This window comes from Stegostoma tigrinum, chromosome 39 (genome assembly GCF_030684315.1).
Source record: "Stegostoma tigrinum isolate sSteTig4 chromosome 39, sSteTig4.hap1, whole genome shotgun sequence".
Lineage (NCBI taxonomy): Eukaryota > Metazoa > Chordata > Chondrichthyes > Orectolobiformes > Stegostomatidae > Stegostoma > Stegostoma tigrinum.
In genome coordinates, this window is record NC_081392.1 from 4,736,444 (window position 1) to 4,760,282 (window position 23,839).

The 23,839-nt window shown below is 39.9% G+C and overlaps 1 protein-coding gene across 5 annotated transcripts in view; it reads right to left on the reverse strand.

Moving 5' to 3' along the window:
• The window catches only part of LOC125447673 (ryanodine receptor 1-like), a 411,721-nt gene that overhangs the window by 114,150 nt on the left and 273,732 nt on the right, over nucleotides 1-23,839 (reverse strand). For 3 of the 5 annotated variants that reach the window (XM_059641017.1, XM_059641016.1, XM_059641015.1), the window contains exons 67-73: nucleotides 22,009-22,329; nucleotides 19,698-19,938; nucleotides 18,220-18,307; nucleotides 16,837-16,929; nucleotides 15,003-15,020; nucleotides 5,329-5,499; nucleotides 1,184-1,243 (exon numbers count right to left, since the gene is read on the reverse strand). In XM_059641017.1, coding sequence (XP_059497000.1) covers nucleotides 1,184-1,243; nucleotides 5,329-5,499; nucleotides 15,003-15,020; nucleotides 16,837-16,929; nucleotides 18,220-18,307; nucleotides 19,698-19,938; nucleotides 22,009-22,329 — 992 coding nt within the window. The remainder of the gene's footprint in view (nucleotides 1-1,183; nucleotides 1,244-5,328; nucleotides 5,500-15,002; nucleotides 15,021-16,836; nucleotides 16,930-18,219; nucleotides 18,308-19,697; nucleotides 19,939-22,008; nucleotides 22,330-23,839) is intronic. The other 2 variants (XM_059641019.1, XM_059641018.1) reach the window with 1 other exon arrangement.

Below are 23,839 nucleotides of genomic sequence, written 5' to 3' on the forward strand. Positions count from 1 at the left end.
CAGTGGTCCACACCTCCCCACAGAAACAAGACCTGGCAAACCTGGTTGGCCAGGGTCAATTGGAAAATGATTGTTAATTCAGAGGATCACGGGCTAATTATAGAACTTAAATGAAACTTGGCCTCTTGCAAGCTGTTTGGTTACCCATCCCGCATCCTACGTACATGAACTGAAGTCAGGTTGGAGGTGTGGCTTTCGGGCATTACAGTTCTACAAAATTATTCCAAAGTTTACCAAGCTATATTCTGGGTATCAGAATGCAACTTGTCTTATCTTCACAACTGCATTCTATTTTGTACTACATATTGCTCCTCTATCCTCTCCTACTTTCCGTGGCCCCCGATTCACCAAAGAAATGCAACTTCAAAATCTTGGCCTGCAAATAGCTTTGACAGAGAGATGGTTCCTCTAGTTGAAAGAAGAACAATAGCTTCACATTCTTTCACTTTATTTTTTAACACAATGGAGACAATTATAAGGACTTGGTCATTAAGCTGATAGATTAACTAATGGGATAGGAAACTGGGTGATTCTGTTGCAGCAGGCAATTGTTAACTCAATTTTGTCCATTTTTATCTTGTTTTCAGTTTTATCTTGTGAAGAAAGGTTGAACAGGTTGTGCTAATATCCATTGGAGCTTACAGGGAGAGATGATCTTATTGAAACAGATAAGATTCCAATGGGACTTGACTCGTTGGGTCCTAGGCGGACGTCTCTTCTTGTGCGCAAGTCTAAAGGACACAGATTAAAAATAAGAGATTGCTTTTATGATGGAGGGGAAGGGAATCTTTTTCTCTTCAAGGATTGCTAGATGATCGAATTCACTTCCCCAGAAAGCAGCCGAAGCTAAGTTGATGAGTTTAGCACTGCTGAGTTAGCTAGATTTTTGATAGCGGAATCAAGGGTTGTGGGGATCAGACAGGCAAATTGACACCACTACCAGATCAGCAACATTCTTATGAATGGTGCAGCAGGCTTGCCACTATATTTCTCTCTATGTGCCTATGAACGCGATGCAGTCTAACAGCCCCAGTACAATTACAAGAAATCTGTTCTCAGCGAGATGAAATAACCATTACAGCTATTATAACAATTGTGAAACAGTGAATTATAAAATAAATTAAAGATAGTGATGATAAAGATGAATGATCATTTCTCTCATTTTGAACTTATATTATTGTACCTTTCCTTGCAAGTGGAGGTTGCCCTGAAGAAACTCTCTTACTTCTTCATCTGTATCTTTCTGTCAGGATTGTAAGAAAGTAGACAGAGTAGATCAGTTCCACAGCAAAGCAGTAGACTTTTGATTGGCATAAAAACAACACTTCTGCTTGAAAAACCTATGAAAAAAGTAACTTTCCTTTCTGACTTCTTTCCAAGAAGCTGAATGTGTTTTGTACTAGAATTCACCTATATAAAGCTGTAGTTTTAAATCTGATCATCGTTTTAAAATCTAGAATTTTTCTCTCCATTTGAATTTTAAAATTCAATACAATATATATTAAGCTCTTTAGCATTTGATTTATAATATACAAACAAAAAATTCACAAATCTTGCTCACTCAGGGAATGTTGACTAGTGGCAAGGTCACATCTCGACAGTACCATAACTCTTACTTATTTAAATATGGCTCTGTAATTATGCGTGCTATTGATGAATTTATTAGACACAATACTTCTGAGGACTTATTGTCATCACTATTACTACAGTATGTTAGATGATGCAATAAACCTTTCAACGATTCCACCGGACAGACTAAATTGTCTCTCCTTCGAAGATACTGACTATGTTGTTCACAGGGTGAATGCTAGTACCTACTTCCAAGATAATAAAATGTGAGGCTGGATGAACACAGCAGGCCAAGCAGCATCTCAGGAGCACAAAAGCTGACGTTTCGGGCCTAGACCCTTCATCAGAGAGGGGGATGGGGGCAGGGAACTGGAATAAATAGGGAGAGAGGGGGAGGCGGACCGAAGATGGAGAGTAAAGAAGATAGGTGGAGAGAGTGTAGGTGGGGAGGTAGGGAGGGGATAGGTCACTCCAGGGAAGACGGACAGGTCAAGGAGGTGGGATGAGGTTAGTAGGTAGCTGGGGGTGCGGCTTGGGGTGGGAGGAAGGGATGGGTGAGAGGAAGAACCGGTTAGGGAGGCAGAGACAGGTTGGACTGGTTTTGGGATGCAGTGGGTGGGGGGGAAGAGCTGGGCTGGTTGTGTGGTGCAGTGGCGGGAGGGGACGAACTGGGCTGGTTTAGGGATGCAGTAGGGGAAGGGGAGATTTTGAAACTGGTGAAGTCCACATTGATACCATATGGCTGCAGGGTTCCCAGGCGGAATATGAGTTGCTGTTCCTGCAACCTTCGGGTGGCATCATTGTGGCAGTGCAGGAGGCCCATGATGGACATGTCATCAAGAGAATGGGAGGGGGAGTGGAAATGGTTTGCGACTGGGAGGTGCAGTTGTTTGTTGCGAACTGAGCGGAGGTGTTCTGCAAAGCGGTCCCCAAGCCTCCGCTTGGTTTCCCCAATGTAGAGGAAGCCGCACCGGGTACAGTGGATGCAGTATACCACATTGGCAGATGTGCAGGTGAACCTCTGCTTAATGTGGAATGTCATCTTGGGGCCTGGGATGGGGGTGAGGGAGGAGGTGTGGGGACAAGTGTAGCATTTCCTGCGGTTGCAGGGGAAGGTGCCGGGTGTGGTGGGGTTGGAGGGCAGTGTGGAGCGAACAAGGGAGTCACGGAGAGAGTGGTCTCTCTGGAAAGCAGACAGGGGAGGGGATGGAAAAATGTCTTGGGTGGTGGGGTCGGATTGTAAATGGCGGAAGTGTTGGAGGATAATGCGTTGTATCCGGAGGTTGGTAGGGTGGTGTGTGAGAACGAGGGGGATCCTCTTGGGGCGGTTGTGGCGGGGGCGGGGTGTGAGGGATGTGTCGCGGGAAATGCGGGAGACGCGGTCAAGGGCGTTCTCGATCACCGTGGGGGGAAAGTTGCGGTCCTTAAAGAACTTGGACATCTGGGATGTGCGGGAGTGGAATGTCTTATCGTGGGAGCAGATGCGGCGGAGGCGGAGGAATTGGGAATAGGGGATGGAATTTTTGCAGGAGGGTGGGTGGGAGGAGGTGTATTCTAGGTAGCTGTGGGAGTCGGTGGGCTTGAACCAGCTTGTAACTGATGTCCATTTCAAGCCCACCGACTCCCACAGCTACCTAGAATACACCTCCTCCCACCCACCCTCCTGCAAAAATTCCATCCCCTATTCCCAATTCCTCCGCCTCCGCCGCATCTGCTCCCACGATAAGACATTCCACTCCCGCACATCCCAGATGTCCAAGTTCTTTAAGGACCGCAACTTTCCCCCCACGGTGATCGAGAACGCCCTTGACCGCGTCTCCCGCATTTCCCGCGACACATCCCTCACACCCCGCCCCCGCCACAACCGCCCCAAGAGGATCCCCCTCGTTCTCACACACCACCCTACCAACCTCCGGATACAACGCATTATCCTCCAACACTTCCGCCATTTACAATCCGACCCCACCACCCAAGACATTTTTCCATCCCCTCCCCTGTCTGCTTTCCAGAGAGACCACTCTCTCCGTGACTCCCTTGTTCGCTCCACACTGCCCTCCAACCCCACCACACCCGGCACCTTCCCCTGCAACCGCAGGAAATGCTACACTTGTCCCCACACCTCCTCCCTCACCCCCATCCCAGGCCCCAAGATGACATTCCACATTAAGCAGAGGTTCACCTGCACATCTGCCAATGTGGTATACTGCATCCACTGTACCCGGTGCGGCTTCCTCTACATTGGGGAAACCAAGCGGAGGCTTGGGGACCGCTTTGCAGAACACCTCCGCTCAGTTCGCAACAAACAACTGCACCTCCCAGTCGCAAACCATTTCCACTCCCCCTCCCATTCTCTTGATGACATGTCCATCATGGGCCTCCTGCACTGCCACAATGATGCCACCCGAAGGTTGCAGGAACAGCAACTCATATTCCGCCTGGGAACCCTGCAGCCATATGGTATCAATGTGGACTTCACCAGTTTCAAAATCTCCCCTTCCCCTACTGCATCCCTAAACCAGCCCAGTTCGTCCCCTCCCACCACTGCACCACACAACCAGCCCAGCTCTTCCCCCCCACCCACTGCATCCCAAAACCAGTCCAACCTGTCTCTGCCTCCCTAACCGGTTCTTCCTCTCACCCATCCCTTCCTCCCACCCCAAGCCGCACCCCCAGCTACCTACTAACCTCATCCCACCTCCTTGACCTGTCCGTCTTCCCTGGAGTGACCTATCCCCTCCCTACCTCCCCACCTACACTCTCTCCACCTATCTTCTTTACTCTCCATCTTCGGTCCGCCTCCCCCTCTCTCCCTATTTATTCCAGTTCCCTCCCCCCATCCCCCTCTCTGATGAAGGGTCTAGGCCCGAAACGTCAGCTTTTGTGCTCCTGAGATGCTGCTTGGCCTGCTGTGTTCATCCAGCCTCACATTTTATTATCTTGGAATCTCCAGCATCTGCAGTTCCCATTATCTCCAGTACCTACTTCCAGTAACCTTTCTTCCAGGTAAGTTAACTGCAGAAGGTATCATAACAGAGCCTGATCCATTCCTTTACCGCTAACGTCCACATAACATAGCTTTCCTAGTGATTCCATCTGATATTTTAAATAGTTCAATATTTTTATCTCTTCATCTTAAAAAATCCTGTTGTTTAGGAAAAAGTTTGACATATTTAAGGAATTATTTTTGCAGTGTTGCTATAGATAGTAAACAGTTGAAAGACAAAAAACTTAACATTGTTCATTGTGTTTTTGCTCAAACTTTTCTAATATTTCTTAAGAGCTCATGTTTAATTATATGTTTCAATGCATATATTTGTTTGTTTATGGTACAGTGACCAAAAGCAAGAAAACCTTTTCTGTATGCCCAACTTAGTGTATTGCATTAACATTTGGTATCTTGTATTTTACGGTTCTACCTGTAAAATCTAGTAGTTTAATGTTTAATTGATTCACTGCACAGTCAGACCATTGAAATGATGGATCGACAATTATTTCTTAACTGAAAACAAAAGACATTATTAGATTTTTTTTATCTTGCACTCATCAGAATAGGTGCAAGAACACCACATCTCAGAAGGGGCAACAATTTACACTACATGGAATTAAAGTGTAGTCAAGCTTCGGAAGCCCAATTCTTTTTGCAGCAATATATAGATTCTACCTTACTATTTTATGACTTCTTTCTAAACAAAAGCAAATGGAAATATTATCATCAAGAATTTCATACACATAAATATACATTGAAAATTCTGCACTTACCAGGGCATATCTTGTTTTGGCTATGTTAATCAACTCTTGATCAGCAGGTGAACACATGTTCAAGCCAATAGGAAGCATTTTTTTAAGGGTTGCTACAATCAATGATGTCTGAACGGAGTAACGATCCCCTCTTTTCTGCTTCTTTGTTCTTTCCTGGTCTGACCCTCCAGACTGAAGTTAACAGTGAAAATGGTTTACAAATCATATTCAAATCATATACGGCATCATTAATTGGCTAACAGACTAGGTACAAATCCGAAGTTGCAGGTGCAAAAGTATGTTATCAAAAAGAGCTGTCTGTGCACACAACTATATACTTATGAAACATCTCCCATAGGTGTTGCACTTGAAAAGAAATATACAGGACATTACACCAATGCTGGTTACCCTTTCATGAGTGCTGATATCCTTCAATATTTGAGTGTAACTGAAATTTAAGTACAATAAATAGCCATCATCTGGTATGTTAAGCAATATATTTTACAGGTTTATTTAGAATTAAAATGTTTTGGGAATCACAGATATTGGTGATGTTTTCATCCGGGTGTGACATTTTTATCTTAATGATTGGGAAATGTTCTTCATATAGACTACAAATACAACAATAATGCCCATATAAGAAATATTTAGACAGGGCTTGAGATAAGAATTTAAATCACAAATGAATTCAACTTTTGATCAACAATAAATTTGACACTAGATTATTTACAAACCTGAAGAAAAATGGTAGGTTCCAAAACAGCCTGAAGTTAGCCGCACTCTCCTATCTGAACCCCTGTTTATATACACAATATCACACGTGCATTCACTCATGATTATGGGCGTAACATAGACTTTAAACACCTGCAACTTTGGCCAGGAGAGGTGACAATGTTTTTTCTCTTTTGCTTTCTCCTTAATCTATTCAATGTATAGGTTATAGTGCCACATTCCTATGGGCAAAAACTTCTCTCCATTCCTTCATCCAAGTGAATCTCTGAAATGAGCGTCAATGGGTTATTTAGCCATAGGTGTACAATGCTTGAGCCTGAATCAGTTCTCATTTGACAAATATACTCTCCAGTGGAGTTTAGTGAAAATTTTAATTGGAGCAACAAATCTTAATTCCTCAAGGCATGAGCATCAAGACATAATTATCGAATCTGGGCTGAAATCAGCTAACTGAATAGAATTAGAAATAAATTAGACATCAGTGAGGAATCTTCAATTTAGATCAGAAGAGAAGCAGCTGCAGAATGGACCACAAGAGGTGAATTTCCTCTCTGGGGCCACAACAAGCTGAGCTCCTTCAAGCTCCACAAGGAAAGATGAAGTCTCATTCCCTGGTCCTCCATTCCTGTACGCAAGACCACTGTAGCATGTCCTCTCAGCTTCAACCAATAGGTCAACATGTAGTTATGGCCTGACTGACTTTCTACTGGTAAGCAGTCGCATCCCAGTGCTTATTTCCTGGTTACTTTAGTAAAGATAGCTCCTTGTGGATCTAGGAGGCGTTTTGCTTCTCCTGGTCTCAGAAAGGAAATTTATCTTTTGTGGTCTCCTGGAGATGATCCACTTCTGCATGAGTGGAACTGTAGGAAAAGTGCTGCAGATTTCCCACTTGGGTATACTTTACTTCTAGATATGTTCAGTTAGTCAATCACAGTCCAGGATTCAACAACTTTAGAACATAGAAGTGTACAACACAGGAACGGGCCATTCCAGCTATGATGCTGCACCGAACATGACGCCAAACAAAACTAATCCTTTCCGTCTGTCATTGGTCAATGTCCCTCCATTCCTTGCATTTTCAGGTGCATATCTAAAAGTCCTTTAAATGCTCCCAGGGCATGGACTCAAGCTTTTCTTGTTGGGCACAGTGGAAACACCCCAGCCCCTGTCTGCCCTGCAAATAAACCAATTAAAATGCACCAGAGTTTATTTTGCTCAGCTTCAACCAGCCCTGAATTGTCTTGATACCAGGGTTTCCAGCTTGATTGTCATTGTATACAAATCTTGGAATTAAAATAATAGGGGTCTGAATAATGCTACCTGTCCAAATGCACCCATCCTGTGACCTAGGTTAAAATACTGGGTGGTTAGACTACAGTACGAATACAATGTTACATATTCTACCCTCTATTACAACTCTCCAAATGCTCTGTAATTATCATTTCAAGGAAACACAAATGCTGGAAATGTGAAAGTGAAACAGAAAACAAAGAAAATGGTCAGGAGGTCAGCTACCCAACTTCCCCTTTCAGATCCTAACAGACTTGCACTTTTGGCACTGTCTTTTATAGTATAATTGAACTGTGGTTTTATATTTCTTCTAAAAAAAATTTCCATGCACAAATATTGACGCAATTAGGATAAAACAGCGGCTGTGCAACAATTACGTAGTTATTGAAACTGTTGCTATTAAGATTAAAGTTTTGGATAAATAAGAGTATGTCTGCACATCCATCAAAATTTGGAAAAGAATAATGATAGTATTAAAGTTGTTACTTGGTTTGAAAACCAAGTATTTTGGTTGATGAACGATGGGGATGAATTAGTGTCTAATGACAGTGCAGAACAGGAGATTAGAAATCAGCATCTTGTTTGAGACCCTGTTTTCAGACCCTTTTCTTTTCGAGGACACCTGCACTCTCCATGGATTGGTCGGGACACATGACCTTTCTCTGTGCCATATATTCCATGTAACAGGAAAAAAAAGCAGGCAGCTGGTTCATTAGAGCTCAGAGATAATGGGAACTGCAGATGCTGGAGAAATCCAAGATAATAAAATGTGAGGCTGGATGAACACAGCAGGCCAAGCAGCATCTCAGGAGCACAAAAGCTGAAGTTTCAGGCCTAGACCCTTCATCAGAGAGGGGGATGGGGAGAGGGAACTGGAATAAATAGGGAGAGAGGGGGAGGCGGACCGAAGATGGAGAGTAAAGAAGATAGGTGGAGAGAGTATAGGTGGGGAGGTAGGGAGGGGATAGGTCAGTCCAGGGAAGACGGACAGGTCAAGGAGGTGGGATGAGGTTAGTAGGGGGCTTCATTAGAGCTGTTGTGTTGCAATAGCCACACATCAATTTTGCCCTGTGTACTTTAGAATTGCAATTGAAAGTAATTACATATAATGGGTGGCACAGTGGCTCAGTGGTTAGCACTGCAGCCTCACAGCACCAGGGACGATTCCAGCCTTGGGCGACTGCTTATGTGGAGTTTGCACATTCTGTGTGGGTTTCCTCCGGGTGCTCCGGTTTCTTCCCACAGTCCAAAGATGTGCAGGTTTAGGTGGATTGGCCATGCTAAATTGCCCGTAGTGTTCAGGGTTGTGTGGGTTATAGGGGGATGGGTCTGGGTGGGATGCTTCAAGGGGCGGTGTGGATTTGTTGGGCCGAAGGGCCTGTTTCCACACTGTAGGAAATCTAATCTAAAAAAAAATTCAGCGCTGAAAGTTCAAGCAAGTAATTCATTTAAAGGTTGCTTAGTTCACGTTTTCTTGATAACTGTATCTGTAAAAATTGATAGTACCGAATTGATTAAGTTTGGTTTAGTGATCCATAAGTCTTTGTGTGTTATTTTGTAGATTTAAAGGTAAAGTAGTGCTGACTCTTTGAAAACGAACTTAACTGTAAAGGCCAGGTAGCACTCTTCAAATATTTCTATGCATATGTCAGATACATCTTAGCAACATCTAAAACATTTACTCTAGCAACAGGCATAACTTTATTCAGTCAAACCATGGTAGCTAAATTGGGAGTCAACTGCATTACTTCGGATTGTACACATAATTCCTGAAGCACCTTAGATGATTAAATGTGCAACAGTAATAGGGATTTTTAAAATCTTGTTCTTTCTCTATAGTTAAATGCACCTAGTCATAATTTGAGTACTAACTTTGGATTCCTAACTCAATTTTTTTTGTGCCTTTTTACATCATTATTGCAGCCTACTGTTCTGATGAATGGCATTCAGAAAGTATGTTCATTGTCAGGAATATCAATATAGCATGCTATTGTGTAATCCTTAATTTGTAAAATTTAATCACAAGGATTAAACATAATTTAAAATAGTAAAGTAGAAGCCAGTATGTTCAATTAACTTAAATCTTAAATAGATTTAAACACACTAAAGGTTTGCCCTTTTTAATTTTTCATTGAGCTATTTTCCTCTTAAATAAACCTAATTTAGAGTCAAAGCATCCCACACAATAGTTATCTGTAAATGCATTAATGTATTAAATTTCACATCTGGCATTTTCACAACATTCACTCATTTATTTCACTTTGTAGGATATGAACAATGTCATTGCAGTCTAATTGGCACGGCTTACATGAAGTTTTAGATAGTCATCTACCCAATTTTACTTTTTCATTGGTCATTAATGGCTAGTAGCAAAGTCATAAAATCCTGAAGATAGTGTTGATCTTTTGATATATTCATTCATGGGATGTGGATGTCAGATTGTGCCAGCATTTACCATGCTTCCTTAACTGCCCAGAAGAGGGTAGTGACGTGCCTTCTTGCAATCCCTGGGGTGCAGGTCACCGCAGTGCTGTTACTAAGGGAGTTCCAGGATTTTGACCAGCAGCAGTTGAAGAACAATGATATAGTTCCAACTCAAGATGGTACATGACTTAAAGGAGAACTCATAGGTGGTGTTTGGAAGCTTCAGCTCCACTAGCCCTTTTAAGGCGTTTAGATCACAGATTTGGAAGGGGCTGTTGAAGGAGTCCTGGTGAACTTTGATTGTGTATCTTGTAAATTGTAAACACTGCTGCCACTGCATATTAGTTTTGAAGTGAGTGAATACTAAAGGTGGTGGATTGGGTGCCAATCAAGAGGGCTGCTTTATCTTGAATGCTGTCTCGAGTGCTCTTGGAAATATTTCACTATCACCAACCAACTTCTATAGTTAGAGAAATAAAACAGTCTGCTTTCTACATGCACTACAATGAGCTTAGATGCTCTGTAAATCTAAATACATTTAGAATTTTTAAAATCACATTCAAAAAGATACTTCTCCCAATATAAAGTCACAGGGTAAGTAAGGTCTTTCGGACCAGGGTCTGGATTAAGATATTTATCCAACCAAATTGATATATTTAGATCAAGCTAATAGGAAATGATTAGCTTCACAGAGGAAAAACTAGAACAATGCCAGGTTAAAGAACAAATAATTATGTCCTATTGTACTGAGAAACTTGCAACTGATTTTGTGGCTTAAGAATTCTGCCAGGACTGAGCAAAGTGAATGTTGAATTTCTCCAAGCATTGCCTTTTTCATTCTTTGAGTGAATTAGACTCCAAACAAAACCCATGCTTTATATTGGAAGGGAAACACACTCAGGGTTAATGATCCTTTTAATTTTCACACTTGCTCATGTAACAACAGGCAGAATGCTACAACAGGCATTTAGCATCAAGAATAAATGAATCACAAAAGTTCAGTATATTAGTATGCAGGTGAAGCAGGTAATTAGGAAGGTAAATGGGAATCACGGCAATGTTTTGCAAGTGGAATTGAGTATGGAAGTAGGGAAGTATTGTTACACTTGTGCAGGGAACTAGTGAACCAGTATCTGGAATACTGCATACAGTTTTAGTCTCCTAACAGAAGAAAGGATATAACTGCATTTTAAGCTGTTTAGAGAAGGTTTACTCAACTGATTTCTGGAGAGAAAATTTTGCTTTAGAAAGAGGAGTTGAATAGGCTTGAGTTCACTGGAATAACAGGTGATCATACTGAACCATGAAAGATCTTGGATACTGAGAAGATGTTTCCTCCTCTGAGGGAGTCTAGAACTAGCAGACACAGTTTATGAATTAGAGTTTCCTGAGGTACAGGAACTCCAGTTGGTTAGTATTAAGCCTCATTACATTTAAGTGAATTCCCCCACACCCTGGCATGGATTGACTGCCACCCTTTGATCCAAAGCCCATTAAACCCAAAAATGGTTGGGTCAGTGTCAGGTTCGAGGATTGTATAATATTGTATATCTCACTCTATCCTAATCTACCTGCTTTTGAATGTTAAATTACTTTCAAAATGCTCACGAGTGAGATCAAGAACAGGAGGCGGCCGTTCAGGTCTTTGTGTCTGTTCCATCACTAGTCAATGAGGCTGTGACTGATCCATCTCTTAACTCGACCAGCCTGCTTTATTCCCATAACCCCAATCTCCTCACCGGCAACTCAGCCTGTGTAGGCAGCTGAGGAGAAAAGAACAATTATCAATTTTCAGAATTTTGTGGTGTCAAGTTAAGTTTACTACTGAAAACAGGACAACTTCCACTTCTTGGTTCTGTAAGTTGAAACAATGTACCTTCCTCACTTTCATTCTTCGTACTACATATATAAAGAACCTTGGGTTGTAAAGGACACTCTGATGCTGTGTTCATACCTGTAAAACGCAGTCTAAACTTAATGCAATATTCCAGAAGGCAAATCATTGTATAAAATATGGGGCAAAATTAGCTTACAAGAATCACTGTGAATGGGGTGACACACAGTGGTCTGTAGCAATGTGAAATGTCAACAAGCAGTTAAAGTCTCTCAAAATTTTTGGGCAGGTTTTGAAACTGTCCTGAAAACATGATCAAAATGTTCAAAATGCAAAGACAGCAACCATAGGCCTATTGGTTTTTAGGTGAAGTGCACTGAATAGCTGTACAATATATTATTGATCATTAAAACCCACCGTGGGGGTGAAATTCTTTGTCAGTGGTGCTGTATGAATAACCGTAAATTGGCTGTCCCTGAAACGTCAAAAAAGTAGTTTTCACTAGCTTTAAAATCTCCCCTCCCCCCTCCACATCCCAAAACCAGCCAAACTTATCCCCGTCTTCCTAACCTGTTCTTCCTCTCACCTATCCACTCCTCCCATCTCAAGCCGCACCTCCATATCCTACCTACTAACCTCATCCCGCCCCCTTGACCTGTCCATCCTCCCTGGACTGACCTAACTCCTCCCTACCTCCCCACCTACACTCACTAGCTCCATCCCTGCCTCCTTAACTTGCCTGTCTCCTCTCCACCTGTCTTCTTCAATCCGCCTCCCCCTCTCTCCCTATTTATTTCAGAATCCTCTTCCCCTCCCCCATTTCTGATGAAGGGTCTAGGCCCAAAACGTCAGCTTTTCTGCTCCTAAGATACTGTTTGCCCTGCTGTGTTCATCCAGCTCCACACCTTGTTATCTTGGATTGTCCAGCATCTGCAATTCCTATTATCTTTGTCCCACTTATAATCCAAGATTACTTTCTTTACTGTTAAAGTTACCCTTATTTCATCAACATATTTGGTGTAATGTCAGGAAAACTAATGGCAAAAATATCTAAATATGAGGAGATGTTCATGCATTTTACAGTAATATAACAGTTTATAAATTGATGCTTATTATATAAATGGCCTCTGATTCATTGGTCTACACGCAGTAAAAACTTACTGTAGTGAGAGTTGGTTGTTAAAAAAACTTGATCAGTGTAGGAACAGGTTTACAAAGAATTGGGCGACGCCTTTTTAAAAAACATTTCTGCATCTCAATGTTCTTCTGCACATAGAAAGAGCTGCTGTTGAACTAATGTAGTTACTTGGAATTGCTTTGATGAGACCACCACCTGAGCCACTCATCATCCTGACTTGGAAATATATTACTGATAATTCAGTGTTGCTGGATCAAATTCCTGGACAATCCTGCATGACTGCTGGTGTTCCTACACCAAATGCAAGGTAGCAGTTCAATGTGGCAGCTCTACATGATCTTTCTAAATGCAATGATGGATAAACAATAAATGTTGACCGAGCCAGCGAAACCCATATCTCATGGATGAGTGAAATAAGGAGAAGTGGGAGTAGAAATATGAAGCTCAATGAAAAGTGCTGAATGCTGGTAGATCACAGAGTAATTTATGCCCATTCTGTATGGACATCATGAGAGTTATTGCTGCCTTTTTTTTACACTGATCAAATTGTGGTTGACATGACATAAAATGGGTGTTTAAGCAACTATGCTGGGTTAAAATATTACTTGGCTTCTTCAATAATGTGATTATGGGATTAGTCCTTGGGTTTGTAAAATAGTTCCCTGTCAGGAGCTTATACCTGAAATGATCCCTGGGTTTTATAAAATCATTCTTTTTTGTTATTTATTCAGGACGTGGGTATCACTAGGTAGAGCAGCATTTATTGCCCATCTCTATTTGCCCAGAGGACAGTTAAGATTAAGCAGTTAAGGACAGACCCATTGCTGTGGGTCTGGAGTCATGTGTAGGCCAGACCAGGTAAGGATGGCCGTTTCCTTCCCTGAAGGACATTAGTGAACCAGATGGGTTTTTCTGACAATCAACCATATATTCATGGTCATCATTTCACTTTTAATTCCTGACTTTTATTGAATTTAAATTCCACTAACTGCCACACAGGATTCAATCTCAGCTCCCCAGAACATTACCTGAATCTCTGGAGTAACAGTTCAGTGATAAAACCATTAGGTCATCACCTTCCTTTGGAGATTCTGGATTCAATTAAAAATCTGGAATTAAGGGTCTAATGACGACCACAAAACCAATGTCAATCATTGGAAAAAACCCATCTAGTTCACTAATGGCCTTTAGAGCAGGATTGTGCTGTCCTTACCAGGTCTGGCTGACATGTGACTCTAAATCCACAGCAATGTGGCTGACTCTTAAATGTCCCTTGGACAGCTAGGGATGGGCAATCATTGTTGGCTTAGCCAGTGATGCCCACGTCCCATGAATAAAACAAAATCAGCTATCCTTATGTGTTACTTAGTCCAAATAAATTTCAAGTTTTGCTCGTAAACATGTTAACACTGCAAATATATTGAACAGCTTACGTTGTTTAACTATCTATAAATTCAAAAGTTCTGTTGAAATGTAAATCAAGTTGAAACAGTAACTCTTTGTTTTTTCACAGATGCTGCCTGGCTTCTGAGTATTTCCAGCATTTTTATTTTAAATTAAAAGTGAAACATTTGGTTCTTGGGTGCACTCCTTCACTCCCTGATTCTCTGATACGTGAATGAGAGACTTTATATTTTGTTACTTGTACATTTACAAATAATTATTTTTGTTATTAATTTCTAACTCAGACATTATCAGGTGAACACATTTTAAAACAAAAACTGACATAAAACAATTATAATTTTGCTAACAATTGAAAGCAACATGCTAGGGCTGACAACCAAAGCATTTATCAACACTTGCAGTGGCTTTCGCAGATCATTACAAGTTTAATATCTCCTCTAATCGAGTAAATATATTGATGCTGAGTACTGTTCAAGACTTAATAGAGCTGTTTTTAACTTTGCTTGCCGGTGGCTGATGGCTCTCTTAATTTAACAGCTAAGCCTAACATTTTATAGCAAGTCACACTTAGTCTATTCTGTCACCAGTCTGAAATTTGCTAAATTAGACAGTGGCTTCTGAATAATAATTTTTGGCTTCCCAGAGCAAATTTTACCAACAAATGCCAGCAGCCTTTGATCTGTCTAAATGTTACAAATATAATGATATATTATTAAATCAATAAAACACTTCCCAATTCCATGAGCCTGGTGATAGAAACTAAAACAGCATGGCTAATCAGAGGGCCTTAGCAGGAAATCTGGGGGAAATGCCATCAGCAGTGCGAAGCTAGCTGCACAGCGGATGCATATTTATATCATCATGCCCTCTGACCTGTCCATCCTCTCCAGCCTATTCAGGCAGACACGACCGCAGATATGAATATGCCAGAAAAAAGATACGAAATTAGCAGATTATTAGTGAATTTATTTGCTTACAAACCACAACATTGGTGTTGTAAAATAATGGCAACATATCAAACCTATATAGATAACATGAAATACACAACACAAATCTAACTAGCAGCTTTAGTTGGAAATTTAGAAAAACAGCTTTGGCCTTGAGACCTTGTAAGACATACCAGTTTTTGAACTGAATTCCATAAATACCCAACACGTAAACAAAAATAATACCCCAGATTCCAAATTCAACACAAATTAATCTCTTTTAATTGAGTTTCAGTCAAATTGTCAGATATTTAATTCTTCAGTAGGAAGTTACAGTTCACTGTCCAATGGTAAGAACAGTTCAGTAATCGATTTAAAGTGATCCATTAATACAGCAATCCCAGGAAGATTCTGAACCTCACACTCATGGATTATTTGCACAGCAGCGGTGAGTGCATCACTGATGAACTCTGCATCACCTTAAACCAGCAGCATAATTTGGGACAGATGCTATTAACCATAGCAGAAACAAAGGCTTAGGAGGAGAAAAGGGTAACATTTAATAAAACTGTTGACATATTTCTCAAACTGCACTGATTGCATGATTGGGAGTGGCGAGAAGGGGTGCAGTAGTATTGTTGCTGGACTACGATTATCTGAAGAGAAAAAAGCTTGTTGGAATAAGTGAAAAGGATGAGGGGTTTGGATTAGCTTAGTTGCTCTTGCTGAGAGTCTGTTGGACATGTAGAGCTGAAATCTCCTGCTGTGCTGTGATTATTTGACCTCATACTTATCATTTATATTCTTCAACTCACATTAGACCTTTTCATGTCCCATGCTCAAAATTCAGCAAGATTTAGAATGTGATTATAATTGTTATTACTCCAGCGCTACAAATACACTTACCTGACTTGGAACTTCAGAATTCCTTTCTGTTTTGATACATAAAAACGAGTTCCATGGGACAATACAATTATGACTAAAATAATTTGATAAATAACTTTTAACTTGCTGAAATAAACAGTCCTTAAAACTGACCGTCAGCCAATTGTGAAAAAGGAAACTTGGTTTCTTCTGTAAAATGGGAAGTGGCAGCCAGGAGGATCTGGTAGCTGGTTAAATATTTAGAACAGCTTACGGTGAGAAAAAAAACTCAAGGCTAAAAATAAAATAAAAGATGGAGCAATGAGAAATGAGAGATTGGGAAGGAGAATTATAAAAAAATGCAGATTGTGTTTTGAATCTTTCACTTAGTTCAGTGTAGTTATTATTGCTACATATAAAAGCTTTTTGATATTTGTGAGCAGTCTTATTACTATAACATCGGTGGGCATTTCAACATCTCAGTTTGGAATTTCCATCAACTGCTACCATCTGAAAAGTTAATTTTACTGCATTGAGCTTAACACCTAGAAAACAAAATTGAAGATTTTACAGGAGCATGTGTTTTAGTGTATTGTACTGATCTGAATAAAAGATTGAATGTGGCCTTAAAGTAAATCATATTATTTTAACCCCGGCAAGAAAAAAGCTACAGTATAATCATTAGCCTCTAGGTGACTGACACTTCTCAACATCAAAAGTAAATGGATGAATTTTATTTAAAAATTTACCAAATGAACACCTTCTCATTCAGCTACGCCTAGTCACTTGCATTAAACTGTACTGCACTTCAACATGGTGGTTAAGTATAACACATTAAATTGTATCTCAAAGCATTTCTACAAATCACTGCTTCAAAAGCTTAGACAAAAATCCTACAGCTTATCATGATACCTTACCTTAGACATCTTGCTTTTGCTGTCTGCAGTGAGAAATGACATGTTGTTGATTTCATTTTGCACCACAAAGTTCTGCTCTTCTCGTTTGAAATTCTGAGAGTAAAAAATAAATCATTTAAAGAGCATAGGCAGTTTACACAACTGGTCTCCAACACCTAGCAATTAGTTTCAGTTATCCAAGCTCTGATAATTTATACAGGTTTCATACTGCAATTACAACATACCAATAAGTGTACTAATTTGTTAGGAAACATAAATAGTCAGCTATAAAACTGCACTTCCATTTGACTGATAAAATGCACACAAATTCTGCCTAATTATCTGTCTCCGTCTTGCCAGCACACTCTGACTGGTCCAATCTAAAAGCTGCACCCAACCTTGCATACTCAGGAAAAAAGTGTTGTGACCGTAGCCTCTAATTATTTCATCAGATCAAAATGCTGTCTTTGTCATCTATTTTTTGATCAGAAGTCAATTAAATTTATGTAGCTGAATGAGAGTCAGTTTGCTCTTTAAAAACTGCAAGAATTGTGGATGGTGTAAATCAGAAACAAAAACAGAAATTGCTGGATACTGGGTTATCAGGAAAGTCATAGGCCCGAAACGTTAACTCTGATTTCTCTTCACAGATGCTGCCAGACCTGCTGAGCTTTTCCAACAACTTCTGTTTTTGATTATTGTTTGCACTTTGCTCTGAAATACATTAGCTACTTTGAAAACCATCAAGATTCTAAATGTGGTTGAAAATGAGGATGAACAGAAGACAGAAAATATTACTTTTTCTTGGAGGCTTTGTAATTTACAACATACTAATTGCAAACACAAATTGGGCACACTCCCTGCAGTAGTGTGCAACAAATGCAGCCCAATGGAAAATGCAATTAGTTGTCTTCGAAATGGCATCATTGGAAAACACAGTACACCAATTTCTATTTGTATTTTTCAACCATATTCAAAACGTTTTCTGCTATTCCTTTTACTTCAGGCAACAACAGACACTGTTTATTTAAATGGAACTGCCAACAGTGACTCTTTCATGGTCTGATCAAATGAACACTTAGGAAAATCATGTTCTGGGATTAGCACAGAAATCATCCTGTTGAAGTACTGTGTTGGAATAACAGTTTGAAGAAGAGAAGCTGAAAATTACAGAAAGAGTTTGACAGTGGGCTTTAAGCACTTCATGCTGAGGATCTGGGATAATTTTGAAAATATCACTTTCTCAATATTCAGAGAGATTTCTTCACTGTATATGCTAAATACCATTTGTATACCATAATTAAGTTATAAGTGAAAAACAGATAAAAAGAGATAAATTAATAAAGAAATCTAGCATTGAGTAGAATCTCATAATTTTGATTGGATGAAGATCACATAACCTACATGCGACTTTGACCACAATATGAAGATATCTCCCACCATTCTGAAGAGCTCTTCAGCATCAGGGTTTGGTTCTGTTAACCATTGTGCCCTGTGAATACATACAAAACCAGAAGTAACAATATAAAGGAGGTCAGATATTTTTCAGAAAAGGAAAAATGTGCTTTGCTAGCATGACCCAAAAATTACAGTAAACTAGATATAATGAAAGTTCTTATCAAACTGAGTTGGAAAGCATATTAAATAACATCAAGGCACTGTTTCAAAACCAATTAACACAAATGGTCTCTGCAATAACCTGTAAAATGAACTAATTTCTAAGTAATGAACTGCAAGTTATGACTAGATAAATATGAATTAGTTTGAATCTGATGACCAATGATTACCAGACAACTTCTTTGCAGCCAATTTCTTTAAAAATATTTTTCTGCTCTAGCTTTGATTTTCAATGCTCTGATATTCAGCGACTTAAACATGCTTAATAAAATTTGGTTGTTTTTCATACAATAATATTGCATCTCTTGATCTGGTCATTGCATTAAGCAGGATTCAGTGTTGTCGCTATAATACTTGCTTATGCTCCAAACAGATGTACACCACAGTGGTTTGCCATAGGATGGGTGACTGTGGTCATGTTCTTCAAACATAATAATTTTGAAGAGGTCATAGTGCAGTATAGGTCTTTTAGAATCCATTATTTATGTGTGGTGTGTGAAGTACAGATTTCCCAAGTGGCCCCTCAAATACAAAGGTAAGACCTCTGTTAAGTGTTTTGATGATGTTTTCCAGCTGTCTGTCAGTCGGCCAGCTAGCCAACCAGATTGAGAGGCTGACTGGCTGTCACGTATGCAGGCTTTCTGCAAGAGGCCATAGGTGGAGGCAACAAAGGGTGGATCGAGGGTGAACTCATACTCAGGGGAAGGGGGAAAGTAGTGAAGATACAAATGGATCAATAGCAGGTGTTTTAACAAAAATATGGGGCTGCAAAAGATATTGGATAGCTGTGATTACATACTGGTGACGGGGTGGGGGAGCTGGGCATTAGCCAAAAAGTGGAAGAGGAAGAATTGGATAAGACCTTGTCGGCAAAAGATAATGAATGATTGGGACTGCCTGACTGTTGAAAAAGATGTAGTTAAAGCTGGTGGGCCAGTGAAGAGCAACAGCGCTCCTGCTAACTTATAAATGTAACTGTCAAGGAAATTCCCTGATGGATCAAACCTTCTTGTATTCCTTCAATTCCTGGGTTTCTTGAAGTCTAGGGAATCCAGCTAACCGATAAGAACATTCAAAATAAAATTTAAGGTAAATGAATACATTAAAACTGTATTGTTTCAGGAAAGCAAGTTAGTTGTACAAGCAACTCATTTGTTTAAACAGTAACTGAATGGTCTCTGGACTTTACAATCTTTACTCCCTCCCACCCTTCCTGTGGGGGTTAAATTTAACCCAACATGTTTGAAATGAAACAATAAATTCACCTATTATTGTCCACATAGCGAATCAGCAGAGGATACAATGCATATAAATCTCGACAGAGGACAGAAAATTCATCTCGAATTAGTAATTCGCTCTCCACAATGTCACCCTTGCCCTCCATACGCAGTTGATCCTCTTCTGCTACCACCTTCGATGATCTCTTCTTTAACTTTTCCATTGTTGGGATAAAATGGGATTTCAGCAACTCTGGTTTGGCTTTGCTGATAATTGGTTGTGCAAAGACTGGATGGAGAGAAACAAAATGTGATGAAAGGAATCAGTTTATAGCATGTTAAATGGTGTAAACTTTAAAATTCTCTCTTCTGGCTTTTTTTCCATACAAATTCATTTCAAACATTTAATATACACACACATACGTAGAATTGTTAGGCAAAGATGCAGCAAAAATCTACAATAGCACAATTTCAGGATTTGACATATTGACCTTGTAGACTTTGAAACATTTAAGTTTGGTGCAAAATAGGGGAAATTATTTAGACAGAAAAATACAAAGTAATGGAATGAACAATCCTTTTTTTGAAAAAATTGGATGTTGGCATCATTAGCAAGACCAGAAATTATTGCCCATCCTTAATTTCCCTTGAGGTGGTGAGGGTGAACTGCTGCTGTCCATGTGGTGTCGGTACACCCAAGGTGTTGTCAGGAAGTGAGTTCAAAGGTTTTGGCCCAGGGACAGTGAAGGAACAATGAACTTGGTTCTACAGCAGGATGGTGCGTGCCTTGGCAGGGACTTGCAGGTGATGACGCTCTCTTACTTCTGCTGCCCCTTAATCTTCCAGCTAATAGAGGTTGCAATTTTAAAACAAAGGAGGCTTGGCTATTTGCAGCAATGTATCTTGTAAATGAGTACACACTATTGCCACTGTGAGTCGGTGGTCGTGGGGGTGAGCAAATGTTTAAAATGATGCCTGAGTGCATTGTCCAGGGTAGTGTCAAGTACTGAGTATTCTCAGGTTGCAGTCATCCAGGTAAGTGGAATGTTTCCTATCACATTTCCAGTTGGTGGATAGGTTTTGGGAAGCCTAGAAGTGCTCATACAAAATTCTCACTTTCTGACCAGCTTTTACACCCACAGAATTGATATAGCTGTTCCTGGTATGCTTTTAGACAATAGTATGTCATGCTGTTGATGGATGATTCAAATATAGTATTGCTATTGAGTGTCAAAGGGTGATGGTTAGATTCTCAATTGTTAGACATGGCTTTTGCTTGCCACCTGTGTACTTGGTACTGGTCAATCCAAACCGAAGCTTGTTGTCGAGGGAGACCTGAAGATTTGCAAATGGTACTGACAACTGTAAAATTAGAGAATTTCCTCACTTTTGACCTTTTCATGTAAAATCCATGAAAAAGTACTGAAGATCGATTGGAAAATACCCAAGGGAATTCCTACAGCAATAACCTGGAAATGGGATGACTGGCATCCAACCACTACACCCTTCTTTCTTTGTACTAGGTATCACTCCAGCCATGAAGGTTTTTCTCATTTCCAGTGACTTCAATTTTGTTAAGTCTCCTTGCTGCTGCACTTAATCAAATGCTGCCTTAATTATAAGGTCCCCTCACCTCGAGTCTAGATTTTCGCCCACATTTGTGTCAATTCTTTAATGAAGTCAGAGGCTAAGTGATTCTGGAGAAATTGAAACTGCGCACCACTGATCGAGTTAAAGTAGTGTTAGTTGTGTTCGAAAATGCTATTGATGACATTTTTGATCACTTTACTGATGATCAAGAGTGGATGGAGTAGTAATTGACCAGACGGAATCTTCCTGACTGTGAGTAGGACATACTTGGGCAGTTTTGATTTGAATTTATGGAAAATCATTAGAAATTAACTGAACTATGATGTGCTACTGGTATTAGCACAGAACTGTTAATCTAGAGCCTCAAGTAATGTTCTAGGGATCCAGGTTCGAATCCCATCACGGCAGATGGCAGAATTTGAATCCACTTAAAAAGAAGTCTGGAATTAAAGATCTAATGATGACCATGAATCCACTGTTGGTTGTCAGGAATAGCCCATCTGGTTCACTAATGTCCTCTAGGGAAAGAAGCAGCCATCCTTACCTCGTCTAGCCTTCATGTGACTCCAGACCTACAGCAATGTGGTTGACTCCTAACTGCCCTCCAGTCAATTAAGTATGTGTAAAAACATATTGGCCTAGCTGGTGATGCCCAAATCCCATGAGTGCATAAAAAAAAATACACAATTTTTGCAAACTGCACTAAGTTGAATATATGAATCCTTCTAAATATATAGCATGCTTTCCCAGTTATTGGTTTAACATGTACCTGCAAGTCTTTTCATCCAGGATGCTTCATCAATGCCCAAGTTGTTAACTATGATTTTCAGAATATTTCCCAAAAGGGCATTAAGGTGCTCAGAGGTCACACTAGTGCAGCATACTGTGTTTTCATCGGTAATATTCTCAAATCCATGTTCCCACCACCGTGGCAGGTAGTTACACAGCATAGGAAGCGTAATTTCAATAACATGTGGCATCTCAGTGTAACGAGCACCAGATTCTGCGAGATCATTAATTTCTTTCATGAGGTAGTCCAAGTCAGGAATATCGGAGCACATTTCATGAACAGTGCTTGGCAAACCCAAAACTGTTGTAAGAAAACAAAACCAAAATTAAATTATTTCCAACCAGTTCTCTGAATAGAACAGTACACATTTGTTCTTTTATAGCATTTAAATGCAACAACTGTAACAAGAGACAAATTATCTCTCTTCCAAATGACTGAATATTTCAAGGATAGCTAGCCAAATAGAAGGGTCCAGGTTTATCTGTTCTGGGTTAACTGATGCCACCAGGTAGTGATCAAGGTGCTAGAATGGACACACAAGTTAAAGGAAGGGAAAAGTCCAAAGTTCGCACTACAGTTGTTATCCATTGATGTTGGTCAAAGCTGTAATGTGTAAATGGGGAACCCAGCTTGGTTGCAAACACCCTGTGAAGTCAATTAATTCTGATATTTCCTAACACATTTCAGCAACAGTCATTTGGGTGAGATAGTGATGGCCACCAAGGAGTCTGTGTCACAGTAACGGGGAAAATTAGTGATGGAGAAATGAAAAGGTATATCACAGTAGACATCAGAAAGGGAAAGTGATGCATTTTTTTCATGAATCCATTAAAATAAGAAATTTTTCAAAAGAATTGCGGAAAATGTACTGTAAAGGTTGCATTCTACATTCAGAGTTACCTTACACATTCAGTGAAGTTATGTTTTGTATAGTCTGTTGGCTCTAAGCTTTGAAGTTAGATCATCAATTATTTATCATGGATTGCAAAAGATAGGTAGTTCAGGATAAGGGGGCATCAAAGAAAAGACGATGCACCAGGGAGTGGATGGAAGCTACTGATATATTCCATTCTAAAGTAATAATATGGGCAATAAGAAGTCCAGCTCCCCGATTTACCAGTAGTTCTGAGGTCTCTTTGAACCTAACTACTTAGCAACTGCACAGCATTATATAATATCTATAATAGAGAAATAGTCTGCTAAGTTCAAATGATCTGTCACTTTACTTCATCCAAGTATCATCACGTCTTTGTATTCCTTTCCCTTTCGTGTACTATCTAACTTCCTGTTAGATGCACCTATGCCTTTGGTCTCAAATATTCTATGCATAAGCAAGTTCAACATTGTAAGCACATTTTGTATAAAAACTATTCTCATGAATTCCTTACTGGGTTTATTGACTATTAGATGTTAACATTTAGATTTAGACTTTCCAACAAGTAGAAATGCTTTCTATATTTCTATCTTTACAAACCCCTTCCTAATTTTGTAGACCTCTATATGGTCAGCCCTCAGTCTTCTCCTCTTAGGGAAAAGTACAGGCAGGCTCAGAGCGCTGTTATAAGTTATACTCTTGTATTTAATTCTTGCAAGTCTATTTTGCAATTTTTCTATTCATTGTTCTTGCAATATAGAGATCAAAATCAGGCACAGTATTCTAAATGCAATCTAAAAGTCTTAAACAAATTTAACATTATTTGTCTCCAATTTTCTTCTTCCATGAATAAACCTACGCTTTACTTGCATTTTATAGCTATGCTATCCTGTGTTGTTTTTTCTAATAATGTGCAAATCAGAATCTCTGAATCAC